At 47.9% G+C, this 23768-nt stretch overlaps 2 protein-coding genes across 2 annotated transcripts in view; one reads left to right on the top strand and one right to left on the bottom strand.

Moving 5' to 3' along the window:
• pot1 (protection of telomeres 1 homolog) overlaps positions 1–7880 on the top strand; it is a 93560-nt gene extending 85680 nt beyond the window's left edge. Inside the window, exon 19 of the mRNA XM_083916128.1 lies at positions 6789–7880. Within this exon, the coding sequence (XP_083772254.1) occupies positions 6789–7622 (834 nt within the window). The 3' untranslated portion in view covers positions 7623–7880. The remainder of the gene's footprint in view (positions 1–6788) is intronic.
• A 3501-nt stretch (positions 7881–11381) lies between these two features.
• Positions 11382–23768, bottom strand: part of LOC310949045 (uncharacterized protein) — a gene marked incomplete at its 3' end in the record, with an annotated part of 29193 nt that continues 16806 nt past the window's right edge. The window contains exons 5-9 of the mRNA XM_083916377.1: positions 22725–22882; positions 19463–20415; positions 19024–19113; positions 18600–18934; positions 11382–11583 (exon numbers count right to left, since the gene is read on the bottom strand). Of these exons, the coding sequence (XP_083772503.1) occupies positions 11382–11583; positions 18600–18934; positions 19024–19113; positions 19463–20415; positions 22725–22882 (1738 nt within the window). The remainder of the gene's footprint in view (positions 11584–18599; positions 18935–19023; positions 19114–19462; positions 20416–22724; positions 22883–23768) is intronic.

The raw sequence follows: 23768 nt of genomic DNA, 5'->3' as shown, positions 1-23768 counted from the left end.
CCCGTGAACCGCAGCTCCTCCACCTCCACCTCCAGCTGCGGAGGATCTGAATGGTCGGTTCATTTTTTTTTTTAATGCACTTGAAGTGAAGTTCTTCCGCTCTGGTTTTGGTGATGCCTCCAAACTGGAGCCGCTCCGGGACGCGCCCAAACCCGACAGGTGCACCTCTCACGCACCACCGAAGAAGTGTGGAAGCTGGTTACGCGCAGGGATGAAGGAGAACTGATGTTTTTCTTTTGTTTGTGGGAGTTTAAAGTCAAAGATCTGCGCTTTTTTCGACCGAATATCAGAAAAAAGGCGATGAATCGATCATTAGAGTTTGATTTGACTGCTTAGACAGAACCACACCATGCTGCTTCCGTTCTCCAGGCTTTTGTGTGTGTGGCTGTGCAGCGAGGCCGTCGCGACTCAGCTCCACTGGGGGAAAACAAAGACGGCTCTCAGTCCTCATGAGGAGCCCACCCCCGCGGACCGGAATGCGCAGAGCCGGAGATGGCGTTCAGTCATCGGGGAAGACTATGAGGGCGCGCGCGGGGTGAGTGCGCAGGCCTCGTGGCTGGATACTGTAAAGCCGCCGTCCTCCTCTGCCCCGCTGGGGACACGGGTCCCCCGGCGCGCTGCGCGTAAAAGCGACGCGCAGAAGAAAGCGCCGCGAACACGAAGAGTGCCCGGAGAAACTTTACGCACGGATGTAAACGAGGCCGTTGATCCGCGGAGTGGAGGATGCAGTCCGGGAGAAGTGCTTCGACAAACCCCGCATGGACACGCGTGTATCCTCGGGGGGAACGGGCTCCACCGGCGGCAGAGACGGAGCTCGGACCCCGGCAGGAGGAAGCGGAGCGAGCCGCTGCAGGACGGAGCCGCCATGGCGCAGGAGGAGGCCGAACCCCCCTTCGGACTCAACACCACCGACTATGAGGAGGAGTACTCTGCGCCGGACTTCCCTGACGCCACGCCGTTCGCCCCCGTGCACCCGCGGACCACACGGAAGCACGTGAAGAACCCGTTCTACCCGGTCACCGCGGAGTCGTACGGAGCGTACGCGGTCATGATCGCCGCCGCCGTCATCTTCAGCGTCGGGATCCTCGGGAACGTGTCGGTCATGTGCATCGTGTGTCACAACTACTACATGAGGAGCATCTCCAACTCGCTGCTGGCCAACCTCGCGCTCTGGGATTTCGTCATCATCTTCTTCTGCCTGCCCCTCGTGCTGTTCCACGAGCTCACCAAGGACTGGCTGCTGGGGGAGTTCTCGTGCAGGATCATCCCGTACCTGGAGGTGTGTGTGTGTGTGTGTGGGGGGGGGGGGGGGGGAGGTTCTGGGATTGTCTGAGTGTGTGTTGTGTACACAAATTAAGTAGTAAGAAATGACCGGCATGCACAGGGCCAGCTGTTTAAACACATGTGTTAGAGTGCCCTCTTCAGCAGCAAGGATGGGCTTTATGTGCCCTTCTTTTCCTTTTTGCCCCTGCCCTTCAAAGAGTTGTGCACGCCCCTGCTAATGTAAGCGGTGGAGGACAACACCCACAGTCCACCTGTGCACAAACACTCAGCAGTGTGAGTGAAGCTGATCAAATCCAAGGTTGGATGGAAGGAAAGTAACCTGAAGCAGGGGTGTTTCCAGACTTTTGGAGCGGGATGGGGGCACAGTTAGGGGGCCTCTGACCTATGCCGGGGTGGCCCATGACCTATGTGCTTGTGCATTTACCATTTCAGTCTGTTCTCATTCACGGTTCGTATGATACTGTACGAAAAGTGATGCAGGAAAACACAGGACTGTCACCCAGGGGACTGAAGTCTGTGTAGGACTAAAGCAAACCACAACCTTTAATCTGATCCGAACCAAGTCGCTTTAATGACTGACCCAAAATCTCCAGTCTTTGTTTTGTAAACGTAACGAAACGTAACCGTAGAAATCCACCTCCCGTCACCATTTCCAGCCTTAAATAGAACCTCGTATTTTGCACGATAGCCTGTTGATGAGAAGACGATTCCTCACCAATGGCTAACGACTCACCATCGACCCGTTTGTTCTTTGTACTGGGAGCAAAATTTAATGCATCACAAAAGAAGAGTTTATTCCTCAAGAATGCCTAAAAATGGTTAAAATGACACCAGAATACACCATTAATGTCTAAGTACAGCGGAAATGGACCCCATGGTCTTTTTCAGTGTGAAAACACATCAAATAAACCATGAAGACAGTTTCTTTCGTTGATCAACCAACTATAGAGAAGGTCCGGAGAGACGCTAACAGTGATTAGCTCGGGGCAGTACAGTGAAGGCATTCAAAGGTCTTTTTTAACCACTAATGCTGCTGAAAATAACAGCAAACCTCTGCAGCAGCATGAGAAGAGTCCCTACACACAACAAAGCAGCAACAAGAGGTGGAGGGTTCAGGATTCTGCAGGTCCAGGGTGGACTTTAATGACGGATCTCTCTCTCTCTCTCATTCTCTCTCTCTCTCTCTCTCTCTCTCTCTCTCTCTCTCTCTCTCTCTCTCATCTTCAGCCGCTTATCCGGGGTCGGGTCTCGGGGGCAGCAGCTTTAGCAGGGGACCCCAAACTTCGCCTCCCTACTGAGGTGTTCCAGGCACGTCCAGCTGGGAGGAGGCCTCGGGGAAGACCCAGGACCAGGTGGAGAGATTAGATCTCCACACTGGCCTGGGAACGCCTCAGGATCCCCCAGTTAGAGCTGGTTAATGTGGCCCGGGAAAGGGAAGTTTGGGGTCCCCTGCTAAAGCTGCTGCCCCCACGACCCGACCCCGGATAAGAGGCTGAAGATGAGATGAGATTAACATGCATGTGTCAGTGCAGGGGGTCGTTTGTTCTTCATGTAGAGAGGAGGGAAGTCCAGGTGCACGTCCTGTCCGACAGACTTTAAAACAGAAAAAGGAAAAGTTGATCACTGCAGACAGTGTATTCCCCCTGTTTGCACCGGCCTGGTGTGACTCCAGTGTGAGTGAAAGATGATAAAGTGTCTGGTTTCTAAAGTGCGGCTGGAGCTTCTGCAGCGTTCTGTATTTACAGACTCCCTCCTCGTGTTAATCCTGCAGCACAGCTCAGCAGAGACACGCTGAGCGGGGAAACACAAAGAGGGAGCTTTACACTCAAACTGCTGAACACTCGTTTTATCTTTTGGCTGAAGTCAAACAGATTTTAGGGGATTTTGTCCCTGAACTCCACATTATGAAGGGGTTTCTTCTCAGCCAGTTTCAAACTACTTCAGTTTATCTTGAGGATATTTTCGCAGCTTTATCAGACGAACCTTTGTGACGGGGAACAGAAGCGGTTAGCTCCGCTCTCGTCAAAGCCGCCAGACTCCAGTGACAAAAACAATCATTTTAATCTCATCTCATCTTCAGCCTCTTATCCGGGGTCGGGTCGCGGGGTCGGCAGCTTTAGCAGGGGACCCCAAACTTCCCTTTCCCGGGCCACATTAACCAGCTCTAACTGGGGGATCCTGAGGCGTTCCCAGGCCAGTGTGGAGATCTAATCTCTCCACCTGGTCCTGGGTCTTCCCCGAGGCCTCCTCCCAGCTGGACGTGCCTGGAACACCTCCCTAGGGAGGCGCCCAGGGTTCATCCTTACCAGATGATCCTGAACCACCTCAACTGGCTCCTTTCAACGCAAACAGTCATTTTAATAATAATTATAATTTATTTTATTCATGGGCGCCTTTCTGAACACTCAGGGTCGCTTTACAACATCGAATCAAACAATAAAAACATTCATTAAAGCAGTAACTTATAGGGTCATTACAGTCTTAACATCCATTCATCTTCATCCTCTTGTCCCTGTCGGGGTCACGGGGGGCTGGAGCCGATCCCAGCTGACATCGGGCGTGAGGCGGGGTCCACCCTGGACAGGACGCCAGTCTATCACAGGACACATAGAGACGAACAGAGACAGACAACCATTCACACCTACGGGTGATTTAGAGTCATCAATGAACCGAACACCTGCACGTCTTTGGACTGTGGGAGGAAACCGGAGAACCCGGAGAAAACCCACGCAGACACAGGGACAACACGCAAACCCCACACAGAAGGGATCCAGCTGGGATTCAAACCAGGAACCTTCTTATTAAAGCTAGTATGCCTGTCTGAAAAGACAGTTAGTAATTATTCTTTAACTAAAAATCCCTAAAGCAGGAGATTTGAAAGTGCAGAGAGTGGCTCCAGGCTGCCGTCGAGGTTTAAATGTGAAGCGTCTTTTAATCTGATCGGCGTCGACAAGACGACACCTGCTGGAGACGTGACCTCCTGCAGCCAATTAGGGGGAAGATCAGGATTAATGAAGGCTCTCTCAGAGCGATTAGGGGAGACAACAGGACGAGGAGGGCGCAGATTAGAGCTGGAGGAGTTCAGACTTTTTGGTTCATCACAACTTTTGTCCCGAGTCTCTTTGTCTCGGTTTGAACCTTGTGCGTAGAGATGCAGTGGAGCAACGATGCGTGCTGTTTGTTTTGATGGATGGTCCGGCTGCACTTGCATGTGAGTGCATGTGAGAGCCTATGGAGACAATCCCCCATTATTATAAATAGAGCTCCGTTAATTCAGAATAGTAATTTGACACGTTTTGCCTTTTACAAGTGTGTGTGTGGGATTTGGATACTGCAGCGGAACAGATTCAGGGTTCTCACACGTCGTGGTAAACCTGTAAAGTTAGAGACCCCTTATCGAGTCATGGAAACACCGGGAACTTGATTAAAAGGACCTGGAAATAATCTACGTTGTCCTGGAAGATGTTAACAGTGTTTCAGCCCCTCACTCCGCTCACCTACACTAACTTGTTGGTATGAGGTGCACGATGGGACACCTTTTATTTCAGCTCCCATGTCGTCAGAACGGACCTGCAGCAAGTCCTCAGGAAGTGCCCCGGGCATTGAAGCCAATTTGACTAAGGGCGCACTCCCACTGTGCCTCCGTCCCGTGGCCCGTGCTTTAGGGTCCTTGTCCCCCCCTCCAGGCCCGTTTGTACTCACACTACCTGGGCCTCGGAGAATGCTTCTTGCTGCCTATACGTCATCACGCCGTAACACGTCACACGCATTGATGACGTCATGGCGATGCGTGGCTTTGTTTCCAGATCTTTCCGTAGACCTCGGAGTTTTTGTGCGTCTTGTCGACTGTTTTTGAATCTTTTCATCGACCAAATCTGCAGTAAACACGGCTAATGACGTCAGACAGGTGACACAAGAGGAAGGGCAAGTGACCTGGCATGAGAGGAGAGTTACTTTTCAAAATAAAACAGGAAGTTCACAAAACAAAAACCCAAAGACAGGACAGACCTCACCGCGGCGTGACAATTATTCCCCTAACCGGGGTAAGAACGTTTTCAGGTTCCTGTTGTGCACGGAAACGCACCGATCGACTTCCACGGTGACGTGAGAGACGTGTTTCTGTAAACCCGTCACAGCCCCAGTGGGACGACCCGCTCCGCTCTCAGGGTTTGATCCATTTGGTGCGATAACATCTAGAAAGTGTAGAAGAGCCGCGACATTAAATCCGTAATCCCCATCTAAGTGAGCCGGAGCAGGAAACAGGAAGTAGTCTGCGTTGGCGTTGTTTGTAAACCCCCCCCCGCTGATGTTGACGTGTTTTCAGACTGCACTTAACCATCAGCAGCAGTCGAACATGTTTTCAGTCTGGAAACAAAAGGTCGTCTTTGAGTTTAAGCTTCTTAGCGGCTGCAGCTCTTTGTTTGACCCACATGAAGAGCGATCGTCACCCACGTCACCAACTGTCAGCTTTTGTTTTTCATATATTTTTACTTTGGTTTCAACTCTCCTGCAATTTAATCCAAAATACATTTAAAAAAACAACAGATTTTGTCCCTAAACAAACATAAGATTTTTAAAAAGAGAGAGAAATTCAAATAAATCGTCTTTAGATTTTCTCACTTTTGTAAAAATGAATAAAAAAAAAGTGAAATGAGGCGAAAAACCACAGTGTTAAGAGCTGAGATCAGTCGAGTCGTCCGCTCTGTTTAACTGAGCGTAATCACACGAAACAGCAGGAGGATTAATCTGACAACACACACTCACGCACACACACACACACACACACATACACACACACACACACACACACACACACACACACACAGTAAGCCTCAGAGCTGATATATCAGACTAAGACGAAATACAGCAGAACAAACATGTCTGCCAGTAGTTTAAGGTCATTTAATTCAAATTTAACTTAATTTTTAACACTTTATTCGTAATTTCATACAAAGCCACCAAACAGTCATATTCTCTATTTTACAAATAACCAAAACAATCCCAACAAGACAAAGACAAAGAGCGACTGACTCATTTCTCAAAATATGGATTTTATTCTCAACCCTTCACGCGTCTTAGGTTTAAGTTAAATTGATTTACTGTTGCATAGACTGAACCTGGCGAAGGCGTGTCCTGCCTACTCCGTCTCTGATTGGCTTATTCTGATATTCTCACCCTAACCCAAACCAATCAAACGGCAACGAGTAAAAACCAATCAGAGGCAAAGAAGGGCAGGTCGAGCCTTCGCCATCCTATGAAAAAATAATAATAGCATGCATGAGTGGAGCCAATATCTCCCTGATACAGATGCCGCCATCTTGTACATTTTAAGCCAGAGTCCATCGACCCGACCGACCAATCACGAGTCGGCCAGTGTCCCCTCTGTGACATGGAGGGGGCGGGACTTATGACCAATACTGCAGCCAGCCACCAGGGGGCGATCACATGCTTTGGCTTCAGAGACTCTTTGAAGTGTGACCTGACGCTCCTCTTTCTCTCCCCAGGTGTCTTCTCTCGGGGTCACGACCTTCACGCTGTGCGCTCTGTGCATCGACCGTTTCCGCGCCGCCACCAACGTGCAGATGTACTACGAAATGATCGAGAACTGGGCGTCCACCAGCGCCAAGCTCGCCGTCATCTGGGTCGGCGCTCTGCTGCTGGCGCTGCCCGAGCTGCTGATCCGACAGCTGGTCACAGAGGACGGCGACCCGCCCGACGTGACGCCGTGCGAGCGCTGCGTGGTCCGGATCTCCACTGACCTCCCGGACACACTCTACGTCCTGGGACTCACCTACGACGGCGCTCGCCTCTGGTGGTACTTTGGCTGCTACTTCTGCCTGCCCACACTGTTCACCATCTGCAGCTCGCTGCTCACCGCCCGTAAGATCCGCCTCGCTGAGCGGGCCTGCGTCCGCGGCAGCAAGAAGCAGATCCAGCTGGAGAGCCAGATGAACTGTGCCGTGGTGGCGCTGGCCATCCTCTACGGCTTCTGCATCATTCCAGAGAACATCTGCAACATCGTCACCGTGTACATGGCCGCCGGCGTTCCCAGGAGAACCCTGGACATCCTGCAGCTGGTCAGCCAGATGCTGCTCTTCTGTAAGTCCGCGGTGACGCCGGTGCTGCTCTTCTGCCTGTGCCAGCCGTTCACCAGAGCCTTCCTGGACTGTTGCTGCTGCTGCTGCGACGAGTGTGGCGCGCCCCGCACCCCCGTCACCGCCGCTGGCGACGTCGACAACGAATGCAACACCACCGAGCTGGAGCTGTCGCCGTTCAGCACCATCCACAGGGAGCCGTCCACTTCCGCCGCCTACAGCGTCGTGGGGACGCACTGCTGATCAAAGGTCGACAGCGTGTGATCGGTGGACGCGTTGACACATCAGGCTGTGAACTCCTGTCGGACACTTCCGTATTTACAGACGGACAGACTGAAGACTGTTCGTCCATTCACCGTTTACAGAGTTTCTATATGAAAAACACGGAGTTAGTTCACAGCATCCGTGTGTTTAGTTGTTTTTGATGAACTCACCAGTGTTTTTACTGAAGCTGCACTCAGTCTTTGCTCACTGTCACTGTTTTACAGGAGCCGACGTGAACCCGGAGCACACGGTAGACTCAGTCGTGATCACAAACGACGTCTCCAGATACGAGATAATTACATTGGGTAACGCTTTATTTTACTTGTCTGTAATTTCCTCTGAAAAAAAATATTCTTTCCGTCAGAGTTCATGGCTTTTGCATGTTCATCTGACCTGGTGCGCACTCTTAAGTGTTTACGTTTGATTGATTTATGGGTCATGAACCAATCAAACGCCGTCTCTGTTGCCCCGGGAAACACTGACTTATTTCAAGAGGCATTTTTAGAACAGAGGAAATGTTTCATAATTGTAACCAGGGCTTCACAATATGAGGAAAACATGCTTTAGGTAATAAAGTGTAGACCTTACGTGTGCTCAGTTCTGCCGTTCTGCTCCGTTCAGTAAACTGCTGAAATTCAACAAATTGCCGGTTCGGACAAATTAACTGAACACAAAAAGCTCAGTTATTTAAACAATAAGACAATAATTATATGTTGCCAGTTTTCTAAAGATAAAAGATGATTTATTGAACTAAGAAACCTCCTTTTTTCATGTGTCCACGCAGCAAGAAGTAGGAACGATCGTAGTTCTCAAAAGAGACGGACAAGCCAGCTAGCTAGCTAACCGGTTGTCCGTCTCAGGAGCTGCGGTCGAACGAAGCGGTCGGGCAGCAGCGGGGAGTGAGGCGAAGGGTCCAGCCCGCTTACGTCACTTCAGCGTTCCCATCCAGCTGTTCAATCTGACGTAACACCCTTTCAAAATAAGATTTCCGGGCCCAAACGCTCCGTTGAAACAAAACAGACACAACGCAGCTCGTCGCCAATCGTATCAAATATACCAGATGTTTGACGATGGGTCAGAGATTCACGTCAACTCGACTACCGTTTATGAACGCAAGACAAATCTATCAAAGGCTGCATGGAAAGGTATCTGTGGTCTGCCGCCATGTTGGATCCGTAGATGTAAACAAACTACAAGTTGGTGTCACGTAGACGTCGTCATCATCTTGCCGCGCTTCTCCGTTCTGTGATTGTAATCACGTCTTTCTTCTGTTAGACGTCTTTTTCATCGATAAGAAAGACGTCAAATGACAATTACGTTGTTTTTTAAAAAAACTCAGATCCGTTCAAACCAACAACGGAGAGCACGGCACTGCGGCGTCGGAGAAACGCGAGGCTCAGAGCGGACGAGCAGACGGATTGATGGTGCGAAAGCAAATAGTAAACAAAGCCCTTCACGTTTGTAGTTGTTGGACGACAGCTCCTTTCAGGGACTCCCCAGAACTGTTTGCTCCGAAAACGCCTTCAGTTCCTTTAAATACAAAACAAAATGAGTTAATTACAGATCTTCAAAATAAAACGTTACCTTTAACGCGCGTCCGTCAGCCGTGGCTGTTCTCAGCACCTGTGGTTTTGGTCTTCTGGGTGTTTTCTGTCTCTGTGTGAGTGAGTCGGACAGTAATACACTGAAAATGGCCGTTGATTGTTGATTGTTGTTGTGTTTGATGATGATGATGATGTTGTGAATCAGCTGCTTTTCACTCTGACGGCAGAAAACTTGCACTCTGCTCAGTATGTAATGTGACTGTCACTGTTGTTGTTGTTTAGCCACATGAGAAACGTCGCTTTCATTAAAAAAAAACACTTGGAAATGGATGTTTTTGAAGCCTGACGTGCATTTTAGATCATTCCACCAGCGTTTTAATCTTATTTGCAAAGTCGGAGCTGCTGCTAGAAGAGAAACAGAGAGAGGAACTGATGAACGCTAGAGCAGGAAACATGTTTATACACAGACGAAGAAGCCGAGTGAGACTCTCCATCGCCGTCCATCTGCAGGACACAGACGCCATTGTTGGTACAGTTCAGACTCAACACAACACGTCCTCATCCACGCACAGTTACAGTCGGTCCAAGCAACTCAACCCCCTCAGACACGGACAGGAAGCAGAACCCCGTCAATGCAAGAATCATTTAATATCAAAACATTTATAATATAAAAATAAAAAACATGAAAACAAAAATCAGTAATTGCAGATTATTTATTTGCTGCGTCACCTCAGCTGTTTGTTTTTTTTTCCTCTCGCCATCGTTTCGTCATCGTCGACGACGCCCAGCCCGGGGAGCACACAGCGTGCCATTGTCCTCGCCTCCCGTTGTCGTGACGACGGAGGGAGTCTGGCTCTCAGCTGGCCGCCACAGTGAACAGTGCTACAGTACCACGGGCAACACATGCAGGCTCATTTGTTGTGAGAGAAGTTTTCTGGACTGAGCCGGAGCCGTCTGGCCTCAAAGAACACTTCCTGTTCAGTATTTTTATCATAGGAATGAGAAACAAGTCCGTATGAATCCTGAAACACTTCAAACACTTCTGCGTGAATACCAAACGAAACCTTTCCCAAAAGGCGACCGGCTGTAAAACTGAAAGAGTCCCTGATGCTATGAGACTGAAAATGGCTCCGGAGGTCCGTATTTCTAAGGGCGCACTCACACTGTCCTTCTGCACCGGGCCAAAACCGGTTTTACGGGTAAAGCCTAGTGTGTTTGACCAGTGTGAGTGCAACCGCTCCGCACATAACTGCGGCCAGCTGGCCGTCCACGGCCCGTTTGGGAGAGGTGGGCTTTTGTAGAGCACGTTTGCACATGTACGAGCACGAGCGTGCGCACGTGTACAAGTTTTGCCCCGTGCTTTAGGGTCCTTGTCCCCCCCTCCAGGCCCGTTTGTACTCACACTACCTGGGCCTCGGAGAATGCTTCTTGCTGCCTATACGTCATCACGCCGTAACACGTCACACGCATTGATGACGTCATGGCGATGCGTGGCTTTGTTTCCAGATCTTTCCGTAGACCTCTGAGTTTTTGTGCGTCTTGTCGACTGTTTTTGAATCTTTTCATCGACCAAATCTGCAGTAAACACTCCACCTCCGCATCACACCAACGTGAACCTTTCACCGCCATTGTTTGAAATGTCCGCCCATGGTCCCTCCTTCTTTTTTCTATGTCCCAACAGGCGCACAGGAAATGACCTCAGAGCCGCCGTAGGCCTCGTGCTCGTACACGTGCAGACGTGCTCTACAAAAGCCCACCTCTCTCAGACGGGCCTTGGACGGTTATGCGCGGAGCGGTTGCACTCACACTGGTCAAACGCACTAGGCTTTAGCTGAAAAACCTGTTTTGGCGCGGTGCGGAAGGACAGTGTGAGTGCGCCCTTAGACAGAGTTTGGACAAATCTCCTGTTTTCTCAAAAATCTTGGACTTTTCTTTCCCTCCATCCTTTGAGTTAAATTCATAACACATTTATAATTTGTATTTATAGCCGCGGATAATGACATAACATTCTTGTCTAATTGTATTCATCACATAACCATCCCAAGGGGACTCTTTGTATGTGAACCACATTCTTCTCTAATCACCCGTCTTGGCTTTGATTTGCTCTCTGGCACCGAAGTTGCGTGTTCCAGTCTTTTGTAAACGAGGCTGGCGGCCCCGGTCTCTGCTCCAGTAATTAGACAGCCCCATTCATTCAGAAACAATGGGGCGACGGGTACACTGAGGCTCTGCTGCCGAACAGGCTGCTCACTGACCTTCTCCAAACTGCTCCCAGGGCTGTTTTCTGGGAGGAGACGGACGTCCTGGGCGGGCTGGGATCGCCGCCCCCTGATTGGTGGACATGCGCCAGGCTTCCACGGCAACCAAAGCACTTGTCCTGGAAGGTGCGGGGATGTCTAAACATCAAAACAGACATAACAATAAAAACTTACAAGCGTCAGTACAACATAAAGCCCTGTGCAAAGCAGCCGTGACAATGCACCGACAACTGTCTGCAGCAGATAAAAGGCACGAATAATGTGCTTTGAAGCATTTTCAGAATAATCCGCAGCACATTTTGTGGAAGTCTGACCAGTAGTTGTCAGGATATCTTAACTGCAGATGCACTTTTCCTTCCTCCCCCTCCTGCACTGTGACGGCGTCTCTGCAGCTCTGAGTCTGCTGCATCCCCTCGAGCCCCCCCGGCTGAAGAGCCTTAATGGAGGCCGACCGCAGCTGCTGTCAGAGAGCTGCACTGATCTAATTCACTCTTAATGTTCCCTCCAGACATCTGCTGCAGCTTCCTCTAACAAACTCCTCACATCCGATCTGTTTCTCCACATAACAAACTGAAGCTCTGCAGGCTGAGGTGTCGCCTCCTCACACAGCCTGCTGCTGACTCGCAACACGAGGAGGCAAAGAAGAGAAACTTCAGGCTGTTTCTGACGTTCCCGAAACACTGCGAGGGACGAGGGTTGTTTTTAAAACTGAGATTCAACCAAAACCGACACACAAGGGAGATGAAGCATGCAGTACTTAGGGATGCATAAGTACAGCTTAACGTTAATGTGATAAAAACTGAAGAGGCTCAACAGACTGAAACAGGAAGTGGATGAAGAGAGAGAAGAGAGTCTGCAGGCGGAGTAACGAGGGGTCTCAGTGAGGCCGTCCTTCGTCACAGTGGAGCTGTAATGCTAGTGTCTCTCTGTCCTTTGATCTTCTCCGTAACTGCTCATCCGATGGACTTCACACTTGGCGGATGTGTTACTGTCTATGTGACATTTTTGTTCGCAGTGCGTAATCAAGAAGAAGAGACCCCTGTTAACTGTTTCAAGATCAGACGAAGAAAGAGACAGGAGACGTTACACTGTACCGCATCTCTGGTCTCTCGTGTCTGATGACAGTTTATCCTCAGGAGGCAATGACTAACAGGCTTTCCCATGTGGCCAGCACATATCTGCTCCAAGATCTTCCAAGCGGCGGCCATCGTTTACGTGAAATGCGATAATGGAGTTGAGAAATTTGTGTCTGTAAACGGATATAAAGAATAATAAAAAGCTAAATCGTCATCAGCCAACAGCCGATGGGCTTCGTGATTGCACTTCGGCCGATGTGGTCCAACTCTTTTGCTGGTTTACCTGCACGCAACAAAGAATGCTAGGACTACACATGGAAACTAGCCCGGCTAACGCAACCAAATCTCAAGAAGATTTGGTCTGGGAACCACTCGTTCATTATCCCGTATTTGAGGCGCGGTCATGCAGCCCAGAGCCGTTTATTGGACGCTACGAATGTCTGTCAAATGCGTCTGTACGTAGCTCATAGCCAATCGTATCAAATATACCAGATGTCGTATGTAGAGCGACGGAAATTCGACGATGGGTCAGAGATTCATTTCAACGCGGCTATTACCGACAAATCTCTCTAAGGCTGCATCGAAAGGTAACTTTGCGTCTGCTGCCATGTACCATGGATCCGTAGATGTAAACAAACTACAAGTTGGTGTCACATAGACGTCATCATCCTGCCGTCCCTCTCCGTTCTGGGCTTGGAATCTGTTGGTCGATATAACGATGTAGCGGTCATTGCAAGCATCAGCGATGTACTGTAACTGCGGTGTGCTGTGCAGGACTCAAGGCAGCGTTGAGTGTGAAGTTGTTTCGATGTGAATTTCTCCAGAAAGCCGTGAGCACCGAGGAGTGGACCTGTTCCCCACAGGCACGTTTTGAACCGTGCGTCATGAACGTTGAACCGTCAGTATTTGACATCTTGTTTGTTTAATCTGCCATTTGTTTGTGCGTTATGTGCCGGACCGTCCGAAAAGGTACTCCGGCACGTCACGCCCAGTTTAACAGCATTTTTATTTTTACACTTCAGTTTTAGTACAAATGAAAGAAACAGGATATACTGCGTTAAATAATGAGCTTTAGTGCCGCTCGCAGGTGAACTTCAGCGTCAAGAACAACGTTACATTCTTAAACGTACGGGCTACATCAGTGTGAAGGTGATGAAGAGTCTGACGCTGCGAAACGACTGAATTGTGAATGTTTTGCGGAGACAAACAGCATCATGTGAGAACGCTAATGTGTGCTTAACCCCTCTGAGAGATCAGGGTCAAAGGTTACAGATGATTATGAGGAGAGACGTGAACGCGGAAAAGGATCAGAGAACCCAATTATCACCATTGAAAGAGCCTTTTTATCAAACCGTCTGAGTCAGCATCCGTAATGTATCTGCTCTGACAGAAAACAGAAGCTGGAGTCGTTTGGCACATCGCCGCCCGGCTGTTGATGCTGCGAGCATATTTCCTAATTGTGTGTCCCCTGACGGTACTGGGTGAAACATGGGGGAGCGGAGGGGGGGTTGAACTCCCTCAGTGAAGAATCAGTTTGGGCAGCGGGGCGTTCAGTCACAGCCGGTGACCTAGAAATGTTGCTGCAATCCCCAACAAAGGAGAAGAATCGGGACAATAAGGCTCTTATTCCCCTCCGGGCGGCGGCTTCCATCTCACAGAGCAGATTATACAGGGGGGGGGGGGGGGGGGGCGACAGAACCGGGCCGGGCCGGGCTGGACCGGGCTGCCAGAGCAGAGAGGGCGATGGCTCCACCAGGAGGAGGCTGTGATTCAGTGAGCGATCGTGCTCGTACAAAAGCCCACCTCTCTCAAACGGGCCGTGGACGGCCAGCTGGCCGCAGTTATGCGCAGAGCGGTTGCACTCACACTGGTCGAACGCACTAGGCTTGACCCGTAAACCTGCTTTGGCCCAGTGCAGAAGGACAGTGTGAGTGCGCCCTTACATGGCAAAGGGCTGGTAAATAAGCCAAACCTGATTCAGTCCGGGTCATTTGGTGTTGGCAGATGAGATCATATCTGTGATCTGTAAAGAATAAGCTCTTAAACCAGCTTTTCAGACATGTACTTGTGTTTGGTTTATCCAATTTGTTCAGACTTTTAACATCCAGCAGGCCCAACTGACCGTCGTCAAGATGTTTTCAGCCACAAACCTGCAGGTCACAGCCGACACCAGGAAGAGAGGCCAGACATGAAATATTCATCCAGCGTGGACAACAGGCCGGCTGTTCATCAGAGCAGCTCCGTCACTCCCAAACCTGACTCTTCTGAGAGACCAGCTGATGCTGACGAGTCCTGAATATGGATGAGAGGACGTGAAATGAAGCCAAACATGTGTTGTGACATAAAAATCCCACTGTGCTCTGGAATTCACTCATTCACACGACGAAACAATGAGTGCGTGTGTGAGAGCCGAGCACATTCCACACGACAGAATATGTTTTAGTTCACAATGAACACTGTATTTACTCCAGTTCAATGTTAATTCAACTGGACACAGCCAGGCTAGCTGCTTCCCTCTGTTTCCAGTCTTTATGCTAAGCTAAGCTAAGCTATGCTAAGCTAAACAGCTGCTGACTGTTACCTTATTTACCAACAGGAAGACTTTCTTCTAGAAATAAGCAACTTTATGAACTTAAAGGGGAATTTAGGTCATTTCCAATACCACTTCTTCATGTATCTATGCGTAACTGTATTGAGTGGAGCTGCAGTGAACCTGCTGAACCTGCACACCGACAATATCCATCCACTGAAAGAGTTCAGGCTCAGACTGTTCTCACAAGTGTCTGACTGGATTATGGAATAATGGAGAAGTTTCCGTTCTCCTGCCATGCTTTGGTGTGTAGCTACTGATGCAGGGTCACACTGCAGCTAATAGCATTAGCTTAGCATTAGCAAGTGTGTCCACTCTTGGAGCAGCATGTCTCTGTAGTAAAATGGTCTTTGGTCAGACGTCTTCTCCTCTTTGTCTGGCGCTAGTGTCCCCAGTCAAACTGCAGACCCGATGGTCTGAAGGGAAAGTGTATCTGGAGTTATTAGGATCCATTTGGAGACAACTAGACAACTCCTGCGTGTCTGCGTCCAAAGGGAACGTTAGTCTGTGAAAGCTGCGTGAAGTGGAGCTCCACATGTTGACACAATTGGGAAGTCTACGCTTCACAACAAACTCTCCTCGCCGACGGTTCCCTCTCTAGAGTTCCAGATGGTAACCCTGGATCTGCCAACACATGCTAAAACTCTTGCAAGACTCGCTTCCCGACCTCCTACAGTACACTAACCTTAACCTTAACCTTAAGTTCAATGCCTTACCCCAACCATCTAACATTAACCATTCGATATTATTGCCTGTGTAATGAGTCCTTACCCCAAGGGAAAGAGTTCAAGTACCTCAGGATCTTGTTCACGAGTGAGGGGACGATGGAGCGTGAGTTTGGCCGGAGAATCGGAGCAGCGGGGGCGGAGCTGCAGTCGCTCTACCGCACCGTTGTGATGAAAAGAGAGCTGAGGAAGGCAAAGCTCTGGATCTACCGGTCAGTCCTGGTTCCTACCCTCACCTGTGGTCATGAAAGCTGGGTCAGGACCCAAAGAACCAGGTCGCGGGTACAAGCGGCCGAAATGTGTTTCCTCAGGAGGGGGTCTGGAGTCTCAGGATCCCCCAGTTAGAGCTGGTTAATGTGGCCCAGGAAAGGGAAGTTTGGGGTCCCCTGCTAAAGCTGCTGCCCCCGCGACCCGACCCCGGATAAGAGGCTGAAGATGAGATCAGATGAAATGATTGAAATCAAATCTGGCTGAAATGCAAGAAAGGAAAAGAAGAGCATTAGCACAGCAGCCAGTAAATGATGCAACAGTGAAGAAGCTCTGGATTACAGCGAGAGCTTAAATACAGAAATATGTGAATATGAATGTACACAGGACGTGAGGTGATCGTACTGACTGTGTTTGTGTCTCTACACTCGGCCGTGTGTCCTCCAGGCAGCGGCAGGATTATATTCTGTTTTCCAGTTTTGCTGTCAGAAACATTTTCCTCTTTCAGAGTCTCCACTGCTGTTCCTGATTTCACAAACAACAAGGATCTGAGAGACTCCTGCACACGGAGCTCTGCATCGACACAGAGGATAAGATTATCCACGGCTCAGTTTGAATACTTCAGTATTTACACTTTATGCTCTAATTATTGTACTTTCTACTCCACTGCTTTTATTTGACAGCTTTTCGATTATTAATGAATGAATGCATGAGTTTATTTTAGTTATACGTTGAGCCTGTGAATGTTCTCATGTGTCCAGGTCGTCGTTCTCCTCAAAGCCATTTCAGTCAAAAGCAACTGGACTTGGTTCTTTGTCTAGGAAGACGTTTCACCTCTGATCCAAGAGGCTTCATCAGTTCATGTACGCATCTGACCAGGACCAGGACCAGGACCAGGCTGTGACTGATCCAACTAACTTGTGTGGAGATCCAGGTATTTAACCTCTCACAAGGCCGATGGTGTCACTGAGACCCTTTGTGCTCCATTACTTATACATTATAAAGCTGCTCTGCCACCTGGTGGTCGTCCGTCTGTACTGCATCTGTCTGCTGCAGCAAGACGACAGGTACAACCACAGATATAACCGGATTAAATCCATCTAATTCTCTGCTAATAAACAAAAGATGAGCTGAAGACAGAGTCCAAAGATGCTCACAGACAATAGAAGAAGAGTTGACATCATTGGAATAATTGTGTTTTACAATATAGATTTAAATTTTAGCCTTTCAAGTTAAAAGTCAGCTGAGATTTGGAGACATTTACTTTGCTGCTTCACATAAACTGGAACTAAATGTGACTTTGTTTGTTTCATTTCTGCCGGAGGAAAAAGTGAGATGACCAAAGTCGTACGGATTCATCCTCTGGGGATGATGAATGTCTGTATTTAACCCTCCTGTTCCCCTCAAATCTGACCAACAGCGTTAATCCTCGGGGTCAATTTCACCCCCAGCAATTTAAACATCCAGAAAATCCAAATTAAAGTTGTTACTCAAGTTTTAACGTCAGGTATTCTGTGTGTTAATTAAACACAGCATCCCAAACACCTTCTTATCGTACCTCCAGAATACCTCCAGTATAACGGGGCTCAAATATACAGAAAAACATTAATTATTATTATAATATTGGTCTAAAATTGGATCGAGGGATGTTTACTTGTGTGTGTTTTAAAGTAAGTATATTATGTTATTTATAGTATTTGGTATTAAAGTAAAGTCCATTATCAAGGCGAGTAGCGGTCAGGGTCAATTCGACCTCAGGAAATACAAACAATTTCAAACATTTCTAAATATTTAAATGACAAAATAGATAATGATTAAATTATCAAACAACCCGAAAGAACAACGCTGCGACACGTACGTGTACAGGACAATGGATTCATGGTTTTCTCAGTTGTCCTCATAAAATCAGGAAAAATATAAAGAAAAAAGAAATGACGTCAACTGTGTGTTTAGAGATGTTGTAGCTGTTATCTCTGTGACGGATTAGTGTCAAAACACACGGAGTGAAATGTTCCCATTCACGCCATCGTCCGCGGTTAACCGTAACGTAACCTGCCGTGAAATGTGACATCAGGAAAGAAGAATTATGACAAAAACGTAAGATACTGAAAGCTTTTTATTGAACGCTTAATGCGTGTGTGTGTGTGTCTTGCACTCTTTCCCTGCTCTCTTCACCCCCCTGTCACTGATTCTCTCTCAAGACCTGGGCATATTACAAAGAAAACATATAAATACAAATAAAAACTTCATCTGCAACATTTTCTCACGTGTTGTTACAACAGACCCAGACTTTTACCTTCTAGCTAACGGCTAAAACACTAGCACCAGTAACCTGACATGAAACATCATAATAAACATGATTAAAGATGATTTTAGCTCCACAGCAGACGGAAATACATGAAGTAAAAAGGAGGAATAAGGACTAAACTAAGCATGCGGAGAGTGAATCAGCTGATTCTTAGCTTGTTCCTGATTTGAGGAATTAAAAATGTTACGAGCGCCGCCCCTACTTAAGTTTCATACATGGAAATTCAACATATGTAGCACATATATTACAATTCTGTATGGGCCTCGTTGATGGCGTTTGAAGTCAGGACGGATCGGCACGGCTCCTCGCTGTAGCACATGCAGTCGAAGTTGTCGTCGAACCAGCTGACGTCGTCCTGCGAGAGGCTCCCGGTGACGGTCAGCCGGTCGGCGCGGCTTTTCCGCTCGATCTGGTAGCGACGCGGGTCCAGGTGCAGGAAGACGTCCTCGTCCCAGTGCTTCCTCACACAGCGCCCTCGGCCCTGGCACAGCGCCTTGCTGCAGAGTCGCGCCGCCGTGGTGACGTTCACGATGTACGGGTTCATGACGTGATCCAGGTGGCGTCGAGCGTCGAAGCAGGTGTCCTAAAGGATTTTTGAGATATTTGGTTCATAGTTTTAAGGTAAAGTTACAAAGAATGCGTTAAAAACCGCAGATTGATGCGACTGTCTACCTCTGTTTTGGTGACCTGCATGTCTCCCCAGGAAATGACGCTGGCGGCGCCGAGAGCAGCGGCTTCTCCGATGGTACTCACCAGATCGAACTGCAAAATAAAAAACCATCAAGGGACGAGCGGTGCTGTTGTCTTCATTCAACAGAAGCACTTATTGAGGTTCAACATTAAAATAAATTTGTCAAAATCAAAAGTAACCAACGTGTGAAAACTGCCAAGCTTCAGTCGGCCTGTGTAGTCAGTTTAACTCAGGGTTAGGTTTGTTGCATCAGTCAGTTCACAGCTGACATCAAGCATCAGTACTTAGCCTCTAAATTAGGACAGCAGACTCCTGCCAGCCAATCACACATCAGTATTTAACATACACCTACTGTATGTATCCTGTTTTCATACTGTATCTAAAAGTGTGTCTTTTTGAGCGTTCACAGGTGTGTCTGACCTTTGACATGTAGTCATTGACGCTGTCCTTGTACACCGGACGGATGTAGGCGTGGATGGGGATGGAGTAGTTGCTGTTCGGGGGCGTCGACACCCTGATGGCCTCCTGGATGCGATGCCGGACGAACTGCCGGGCCTGCTCGGTGTCTCTGACCATCAAATCCAGGTAAATGGAGGGAAAGAGAGCCGTGGACTCTTTCCAGAGCCACAGCAGTTCGTCGTTCCTCTTCTTCTCAATGGCGGGACACTCTCCGGTGTAGCCTGCCATGTCCTTTTTGTAGTCGTAGTTGTAGCAGTCGGGGTACAGGTAGTATCCCCAGAGTCTGTTGGGCCTCATCCTCTTCCCGATGCGAAGGGATTGGAGGAAGTACCTCTTGGCAGCGCGTTCAAACACAATCTTGGCCCGGTCCTGCGCCTCGTCATCGCTCAACAACTCGTTGTTCTTCTTGACCGTTTCAATGGAAATCTTTCTGTACATGTCTTTGGTGCCCCAGTTTCTGATCCACTGTGGCCTCCACTCCTCAAAGTCAAGCACCGCGAGGCCCGGCTGGTCCTCGGGCATGTAGTACTCGATGTCATCCTCGGCCAGATCGTTGTGCTCCTCCAGGTCGATCAGCTGCGGCAGGCCCCCGTTGTGCATCTCGCCGGTGTGTTCGTTCAAGTAGGGGAAGATGCCGAAGCGGTCGGTGTAGAATAAGGAGATGCTCTGGTTGGTCGCCGTCTTCAGTGTGCTGGTGACCATGTGGAAGTACGAAAGGTCAAGTGGCATGCCAAAGCGGATGTCACAGAGCTCCGTGGGGGCGTTCCACATCAACATGAAGGGCTGGCCCGGTTGGATGGGAGGGTCCGTCCTCGGTAAGGCTCGGCCGGAGCACAGCAGGGCCGACAGGGTGATCAGGATGGAGATGAAATACTGTTTGTCGTCAAGCAGTTTGAGTTTGTTCATTTTGAAATCTGATGAATGAAGAAAAGGAAACATAAGAAAGTCAAATGGAGCTCTGGCATCTCTTAAATAAATCTAGTTTTGCTTGGAAACTTCGAACTCTGATTTCAGACTCGTGTAGCTCTCCTTCCACTTACTTTTGTGGTTCTTTCCAAAAGACACAAAATTAAGACATCAAACTAAATCTCAACAGACAGAAGATACAGGAACTATTTCTTTCTGCTTCATATAATGTATTAAATATATTGTTTTGCAGATATAAAGCAGAATTTAGCCATTTTAAACTCCTTAAAACCTCATCTTCTGTTGTATATTCAAGAATTGCTCAAACTCAAAACCTCTTGATACTCGTGAATGTTTCAAAAGGCTGAGTCTCGGGGAAATGTGTCTCAATAACGCGTCACATATGGTATAATACTTTTCCATCTGATGAAAAGGTGCAGCAATCGAGAGTCTAAATATTTCACTTATTGGAAACACTGAGCTGAAGAGTGTATAATATACGACTTAGGTCCAGACTGACATACCTCAACAACTATTGGAAGGGTTGAAATTAGGTGCAAAGCTTTGGCTTAATTGTAATAAGTTTGCTCATGTGCCAACATCAGGTCAAGATTTTAATGTGTTCATTGATTCGGTTTATGACCAAATATCTGCAACACTAATAACATTTTACCTTTTTCAGTGCTAATCGGCAAATATCAGCATTATCAGTTGCTAAACTATGATGGCAGGGCACAGTGAAGTTAACCTGTTCTTCCCTGAAGCCCCCGCCGGCGGGGGCTATCACGCAGTATAACAACATCCCCCTCTGCAGCAACATGTAGCTTGCATACAGACAAACATGCTGCATACCCACAGAAAGCTAAGAATCTCTTCTACACGCTCATATAAACCATTCGTATGACCAACAAACAGAGTTACAACACCGATCAATCTATTACTATTTATTTATTTCTTCAAAAACTGTTTTCTCTTAGACCCAAAATGACATTTAAATGAAATGAAATGAATTTTACAACATGGTACCTAAGAAATCTCAAATGGCAATAATGGTGCCAAATTGTGCCAAATTATGCCAAACTTGAGGACGCCTATATATTTCTTTACTAAAACCTCTATAATTTTTTCTCTGCTTTATTTCAGCAGCATCAAACTCCTCACAGGTGATGTCCAGATGTTGTTCCATGGCTTTATTGAGTTTTTTGGCGACTGTGGCATTATTTTCAAAGGGATATTTATATAAAATTAAATTTTTTTTAGACAAGGGAAGAAATTCTTCCATTTATGCTGTGTCCCATCTGCATTTACTCTGACACACTTGCATTAATAGTGCTGCTTACACTTCTGATGCCACCTCACAAGTGTTACCTTTTTTTTAATACCAAGATAATTCACATAAAGCTTGTAATTACAGAGATAAACCCTATTTATTCTGAGCATGTCATTTTCGAGCAGGAACCTCAAAAAGGGACTCAAGAAGAACAGGTTACTAAATTCATTTACATCCCTGCCCATTTCTATTCAAAGTAGATATAACGTCTACTTTAGTAATACTTGGGTTCGGAAAACACCAATAAACCTTTGAACCCAATTGACATAGAAATGAGACGTCGTTACCAACCTGCTCCGGGGGTCCGACTTCCTGCCGTCCAAAGTTCAAGTGAGTCCTGAAATTATTACCTGCAAGTCAAAAACGCCAACTTCGCTCTTCTCTGCGTGACTGAATAATTCCTCTTTATATAAGCTGTTGCAGGGGCTTCGATTACAGAACGCTTGTGGAAACTTGTCAGTGCAGAATAATTAGCCGGCCCGAGGTGTTCTGTTTTTAATTAGGACATTAGCGTTAATTAGGAGGGGTTCCGACCTGAGGACCAGCTCCCCTCCCTCCCTGCCTGGAGGAAGAAGCTGAAGGAAAACTTACCTGGTTTTATCGTCACAGTGATGAATCACACGGAGAAGAAGACGTTCGGTGGATTCCACAGAAGTTCATTTTCAGTTACGCCAGAAGAATGAATGACATTAAATGGGATCTGTACACACAATCCTCTGTTTAGCCTGTTTAACGTTAAGGGGTCGCATCTGGAGCTCCTCGCAAGTCCTGTTCACATCATCTCCTCCATCATTGTGTATGGTGTGTTTGGGCTTCGACTGTGGCTCAGTGAAAGAGTGGGTCGTCCTCCATTTGAGATATTCCGGTTCGATCCCCACCTCTCCCTGTCCACATGTCGAAGTGTCCAAATTATTGTGCAAAGAAAAAGCCCGTCCATACCCTGCTTAACTTTATATCTGGTTCTGCAACGTTGGCCATCTGGCTGACCCGCAGAAACCGGGCACAAACTGTCGGCAATGTGGAGCCAGTGTGGGTCCTGAGAGGACTGCTGAAGGCCCGACTGCGGGTAGAACACGCTTATTACAAAATGACTGGCACTATGCAGGTGTTCAAAGATCTCTGGGCTGTTGAGGAGGTGTTGTTCTCTGTGGGGGAAAATTGGGAGCTGAAAATACACATCTGAGACTCTCATTGGTTTGTTTGACCATGTTTTTGTGGTTTGTTGATACTGTCATCCTGAGGCAAGTGAAAGAGTGAATTTTTGTTTTTTAAGTGGTTCAATAAAGGGACTTTTAAAAACCAAACCATGTCGAAGTGTCCTTGGGTAAGACACTGAACCCCGATTTTCTCCCCGTGCTGCGCATGGGTGTGTGAATGTCTGTGTGAATGGGTGAATGTGACAAACACTGTGAAAGCGCCTTGAGTAGTCAGAAGACTAGAAAGGCGCTATATAAGTACAAGTCCATTTACCATTTACCATGTGTGTGGTGCACTTCCTAGAACAAGGTGCACTGACCTTTTGGCCTCATTTACACCAGGAATAAACATGGGATTTGTGTCTGGATATCTGGTAAATTGAGCTTTGCACCTGGTGTTAAAATGCTTTCTCGTTATCTTGAATGTGTCCGCAGTGTGATCGGATTTCAATTAGCTAATTTCTCAGGCACAGCTGGACGACTAATGGATGGACATGGTGCATCCTAGGTCACAGAAAGCGATGTGGGTGCATGGGTTTCACTTCTTTTTCATTTCCTGAGGAAGAGGACGTCTAAGTCAGAAGGATGAGTTAGAGTTAGGTGACCCCAGGTTTTTTTAATTTACAGCATGGATGTATTTCACCTGGATGTGGTGCTGCTGTTCAGCCTTAAGGCATTTATGCTCTGCATTAGATACGAATGTGGATACGGACGGAGACTTCTGTCCGTACTCTGCGTACATTTCGTCTGTATTTCTGCACGTATCCTCGAAGCTTGCAGATGCTTACCAATACGGACAAAACGTTGCAGTACAACCAGATATCGTGGAGGCATT

The sequence above is a fragment of the Echiichthys vipera genome, assembly GCF_963691815.1.
Source record: "Echiichthys vipera genome assembly, chromosome: 7".
In the NCBI taxonomy this organism is placed as follows: domain Eukaryota; kingdom Metazoa; phylum Chordata; class Actinopteri; order Perciformes; family Trachinidae; genus Echiichthys; species Echiichthys vipera.
Note: the sequence above shows the minus strand (reverse complement) of the source record. Positions and strands in the feature narration are given on the sequence as shown.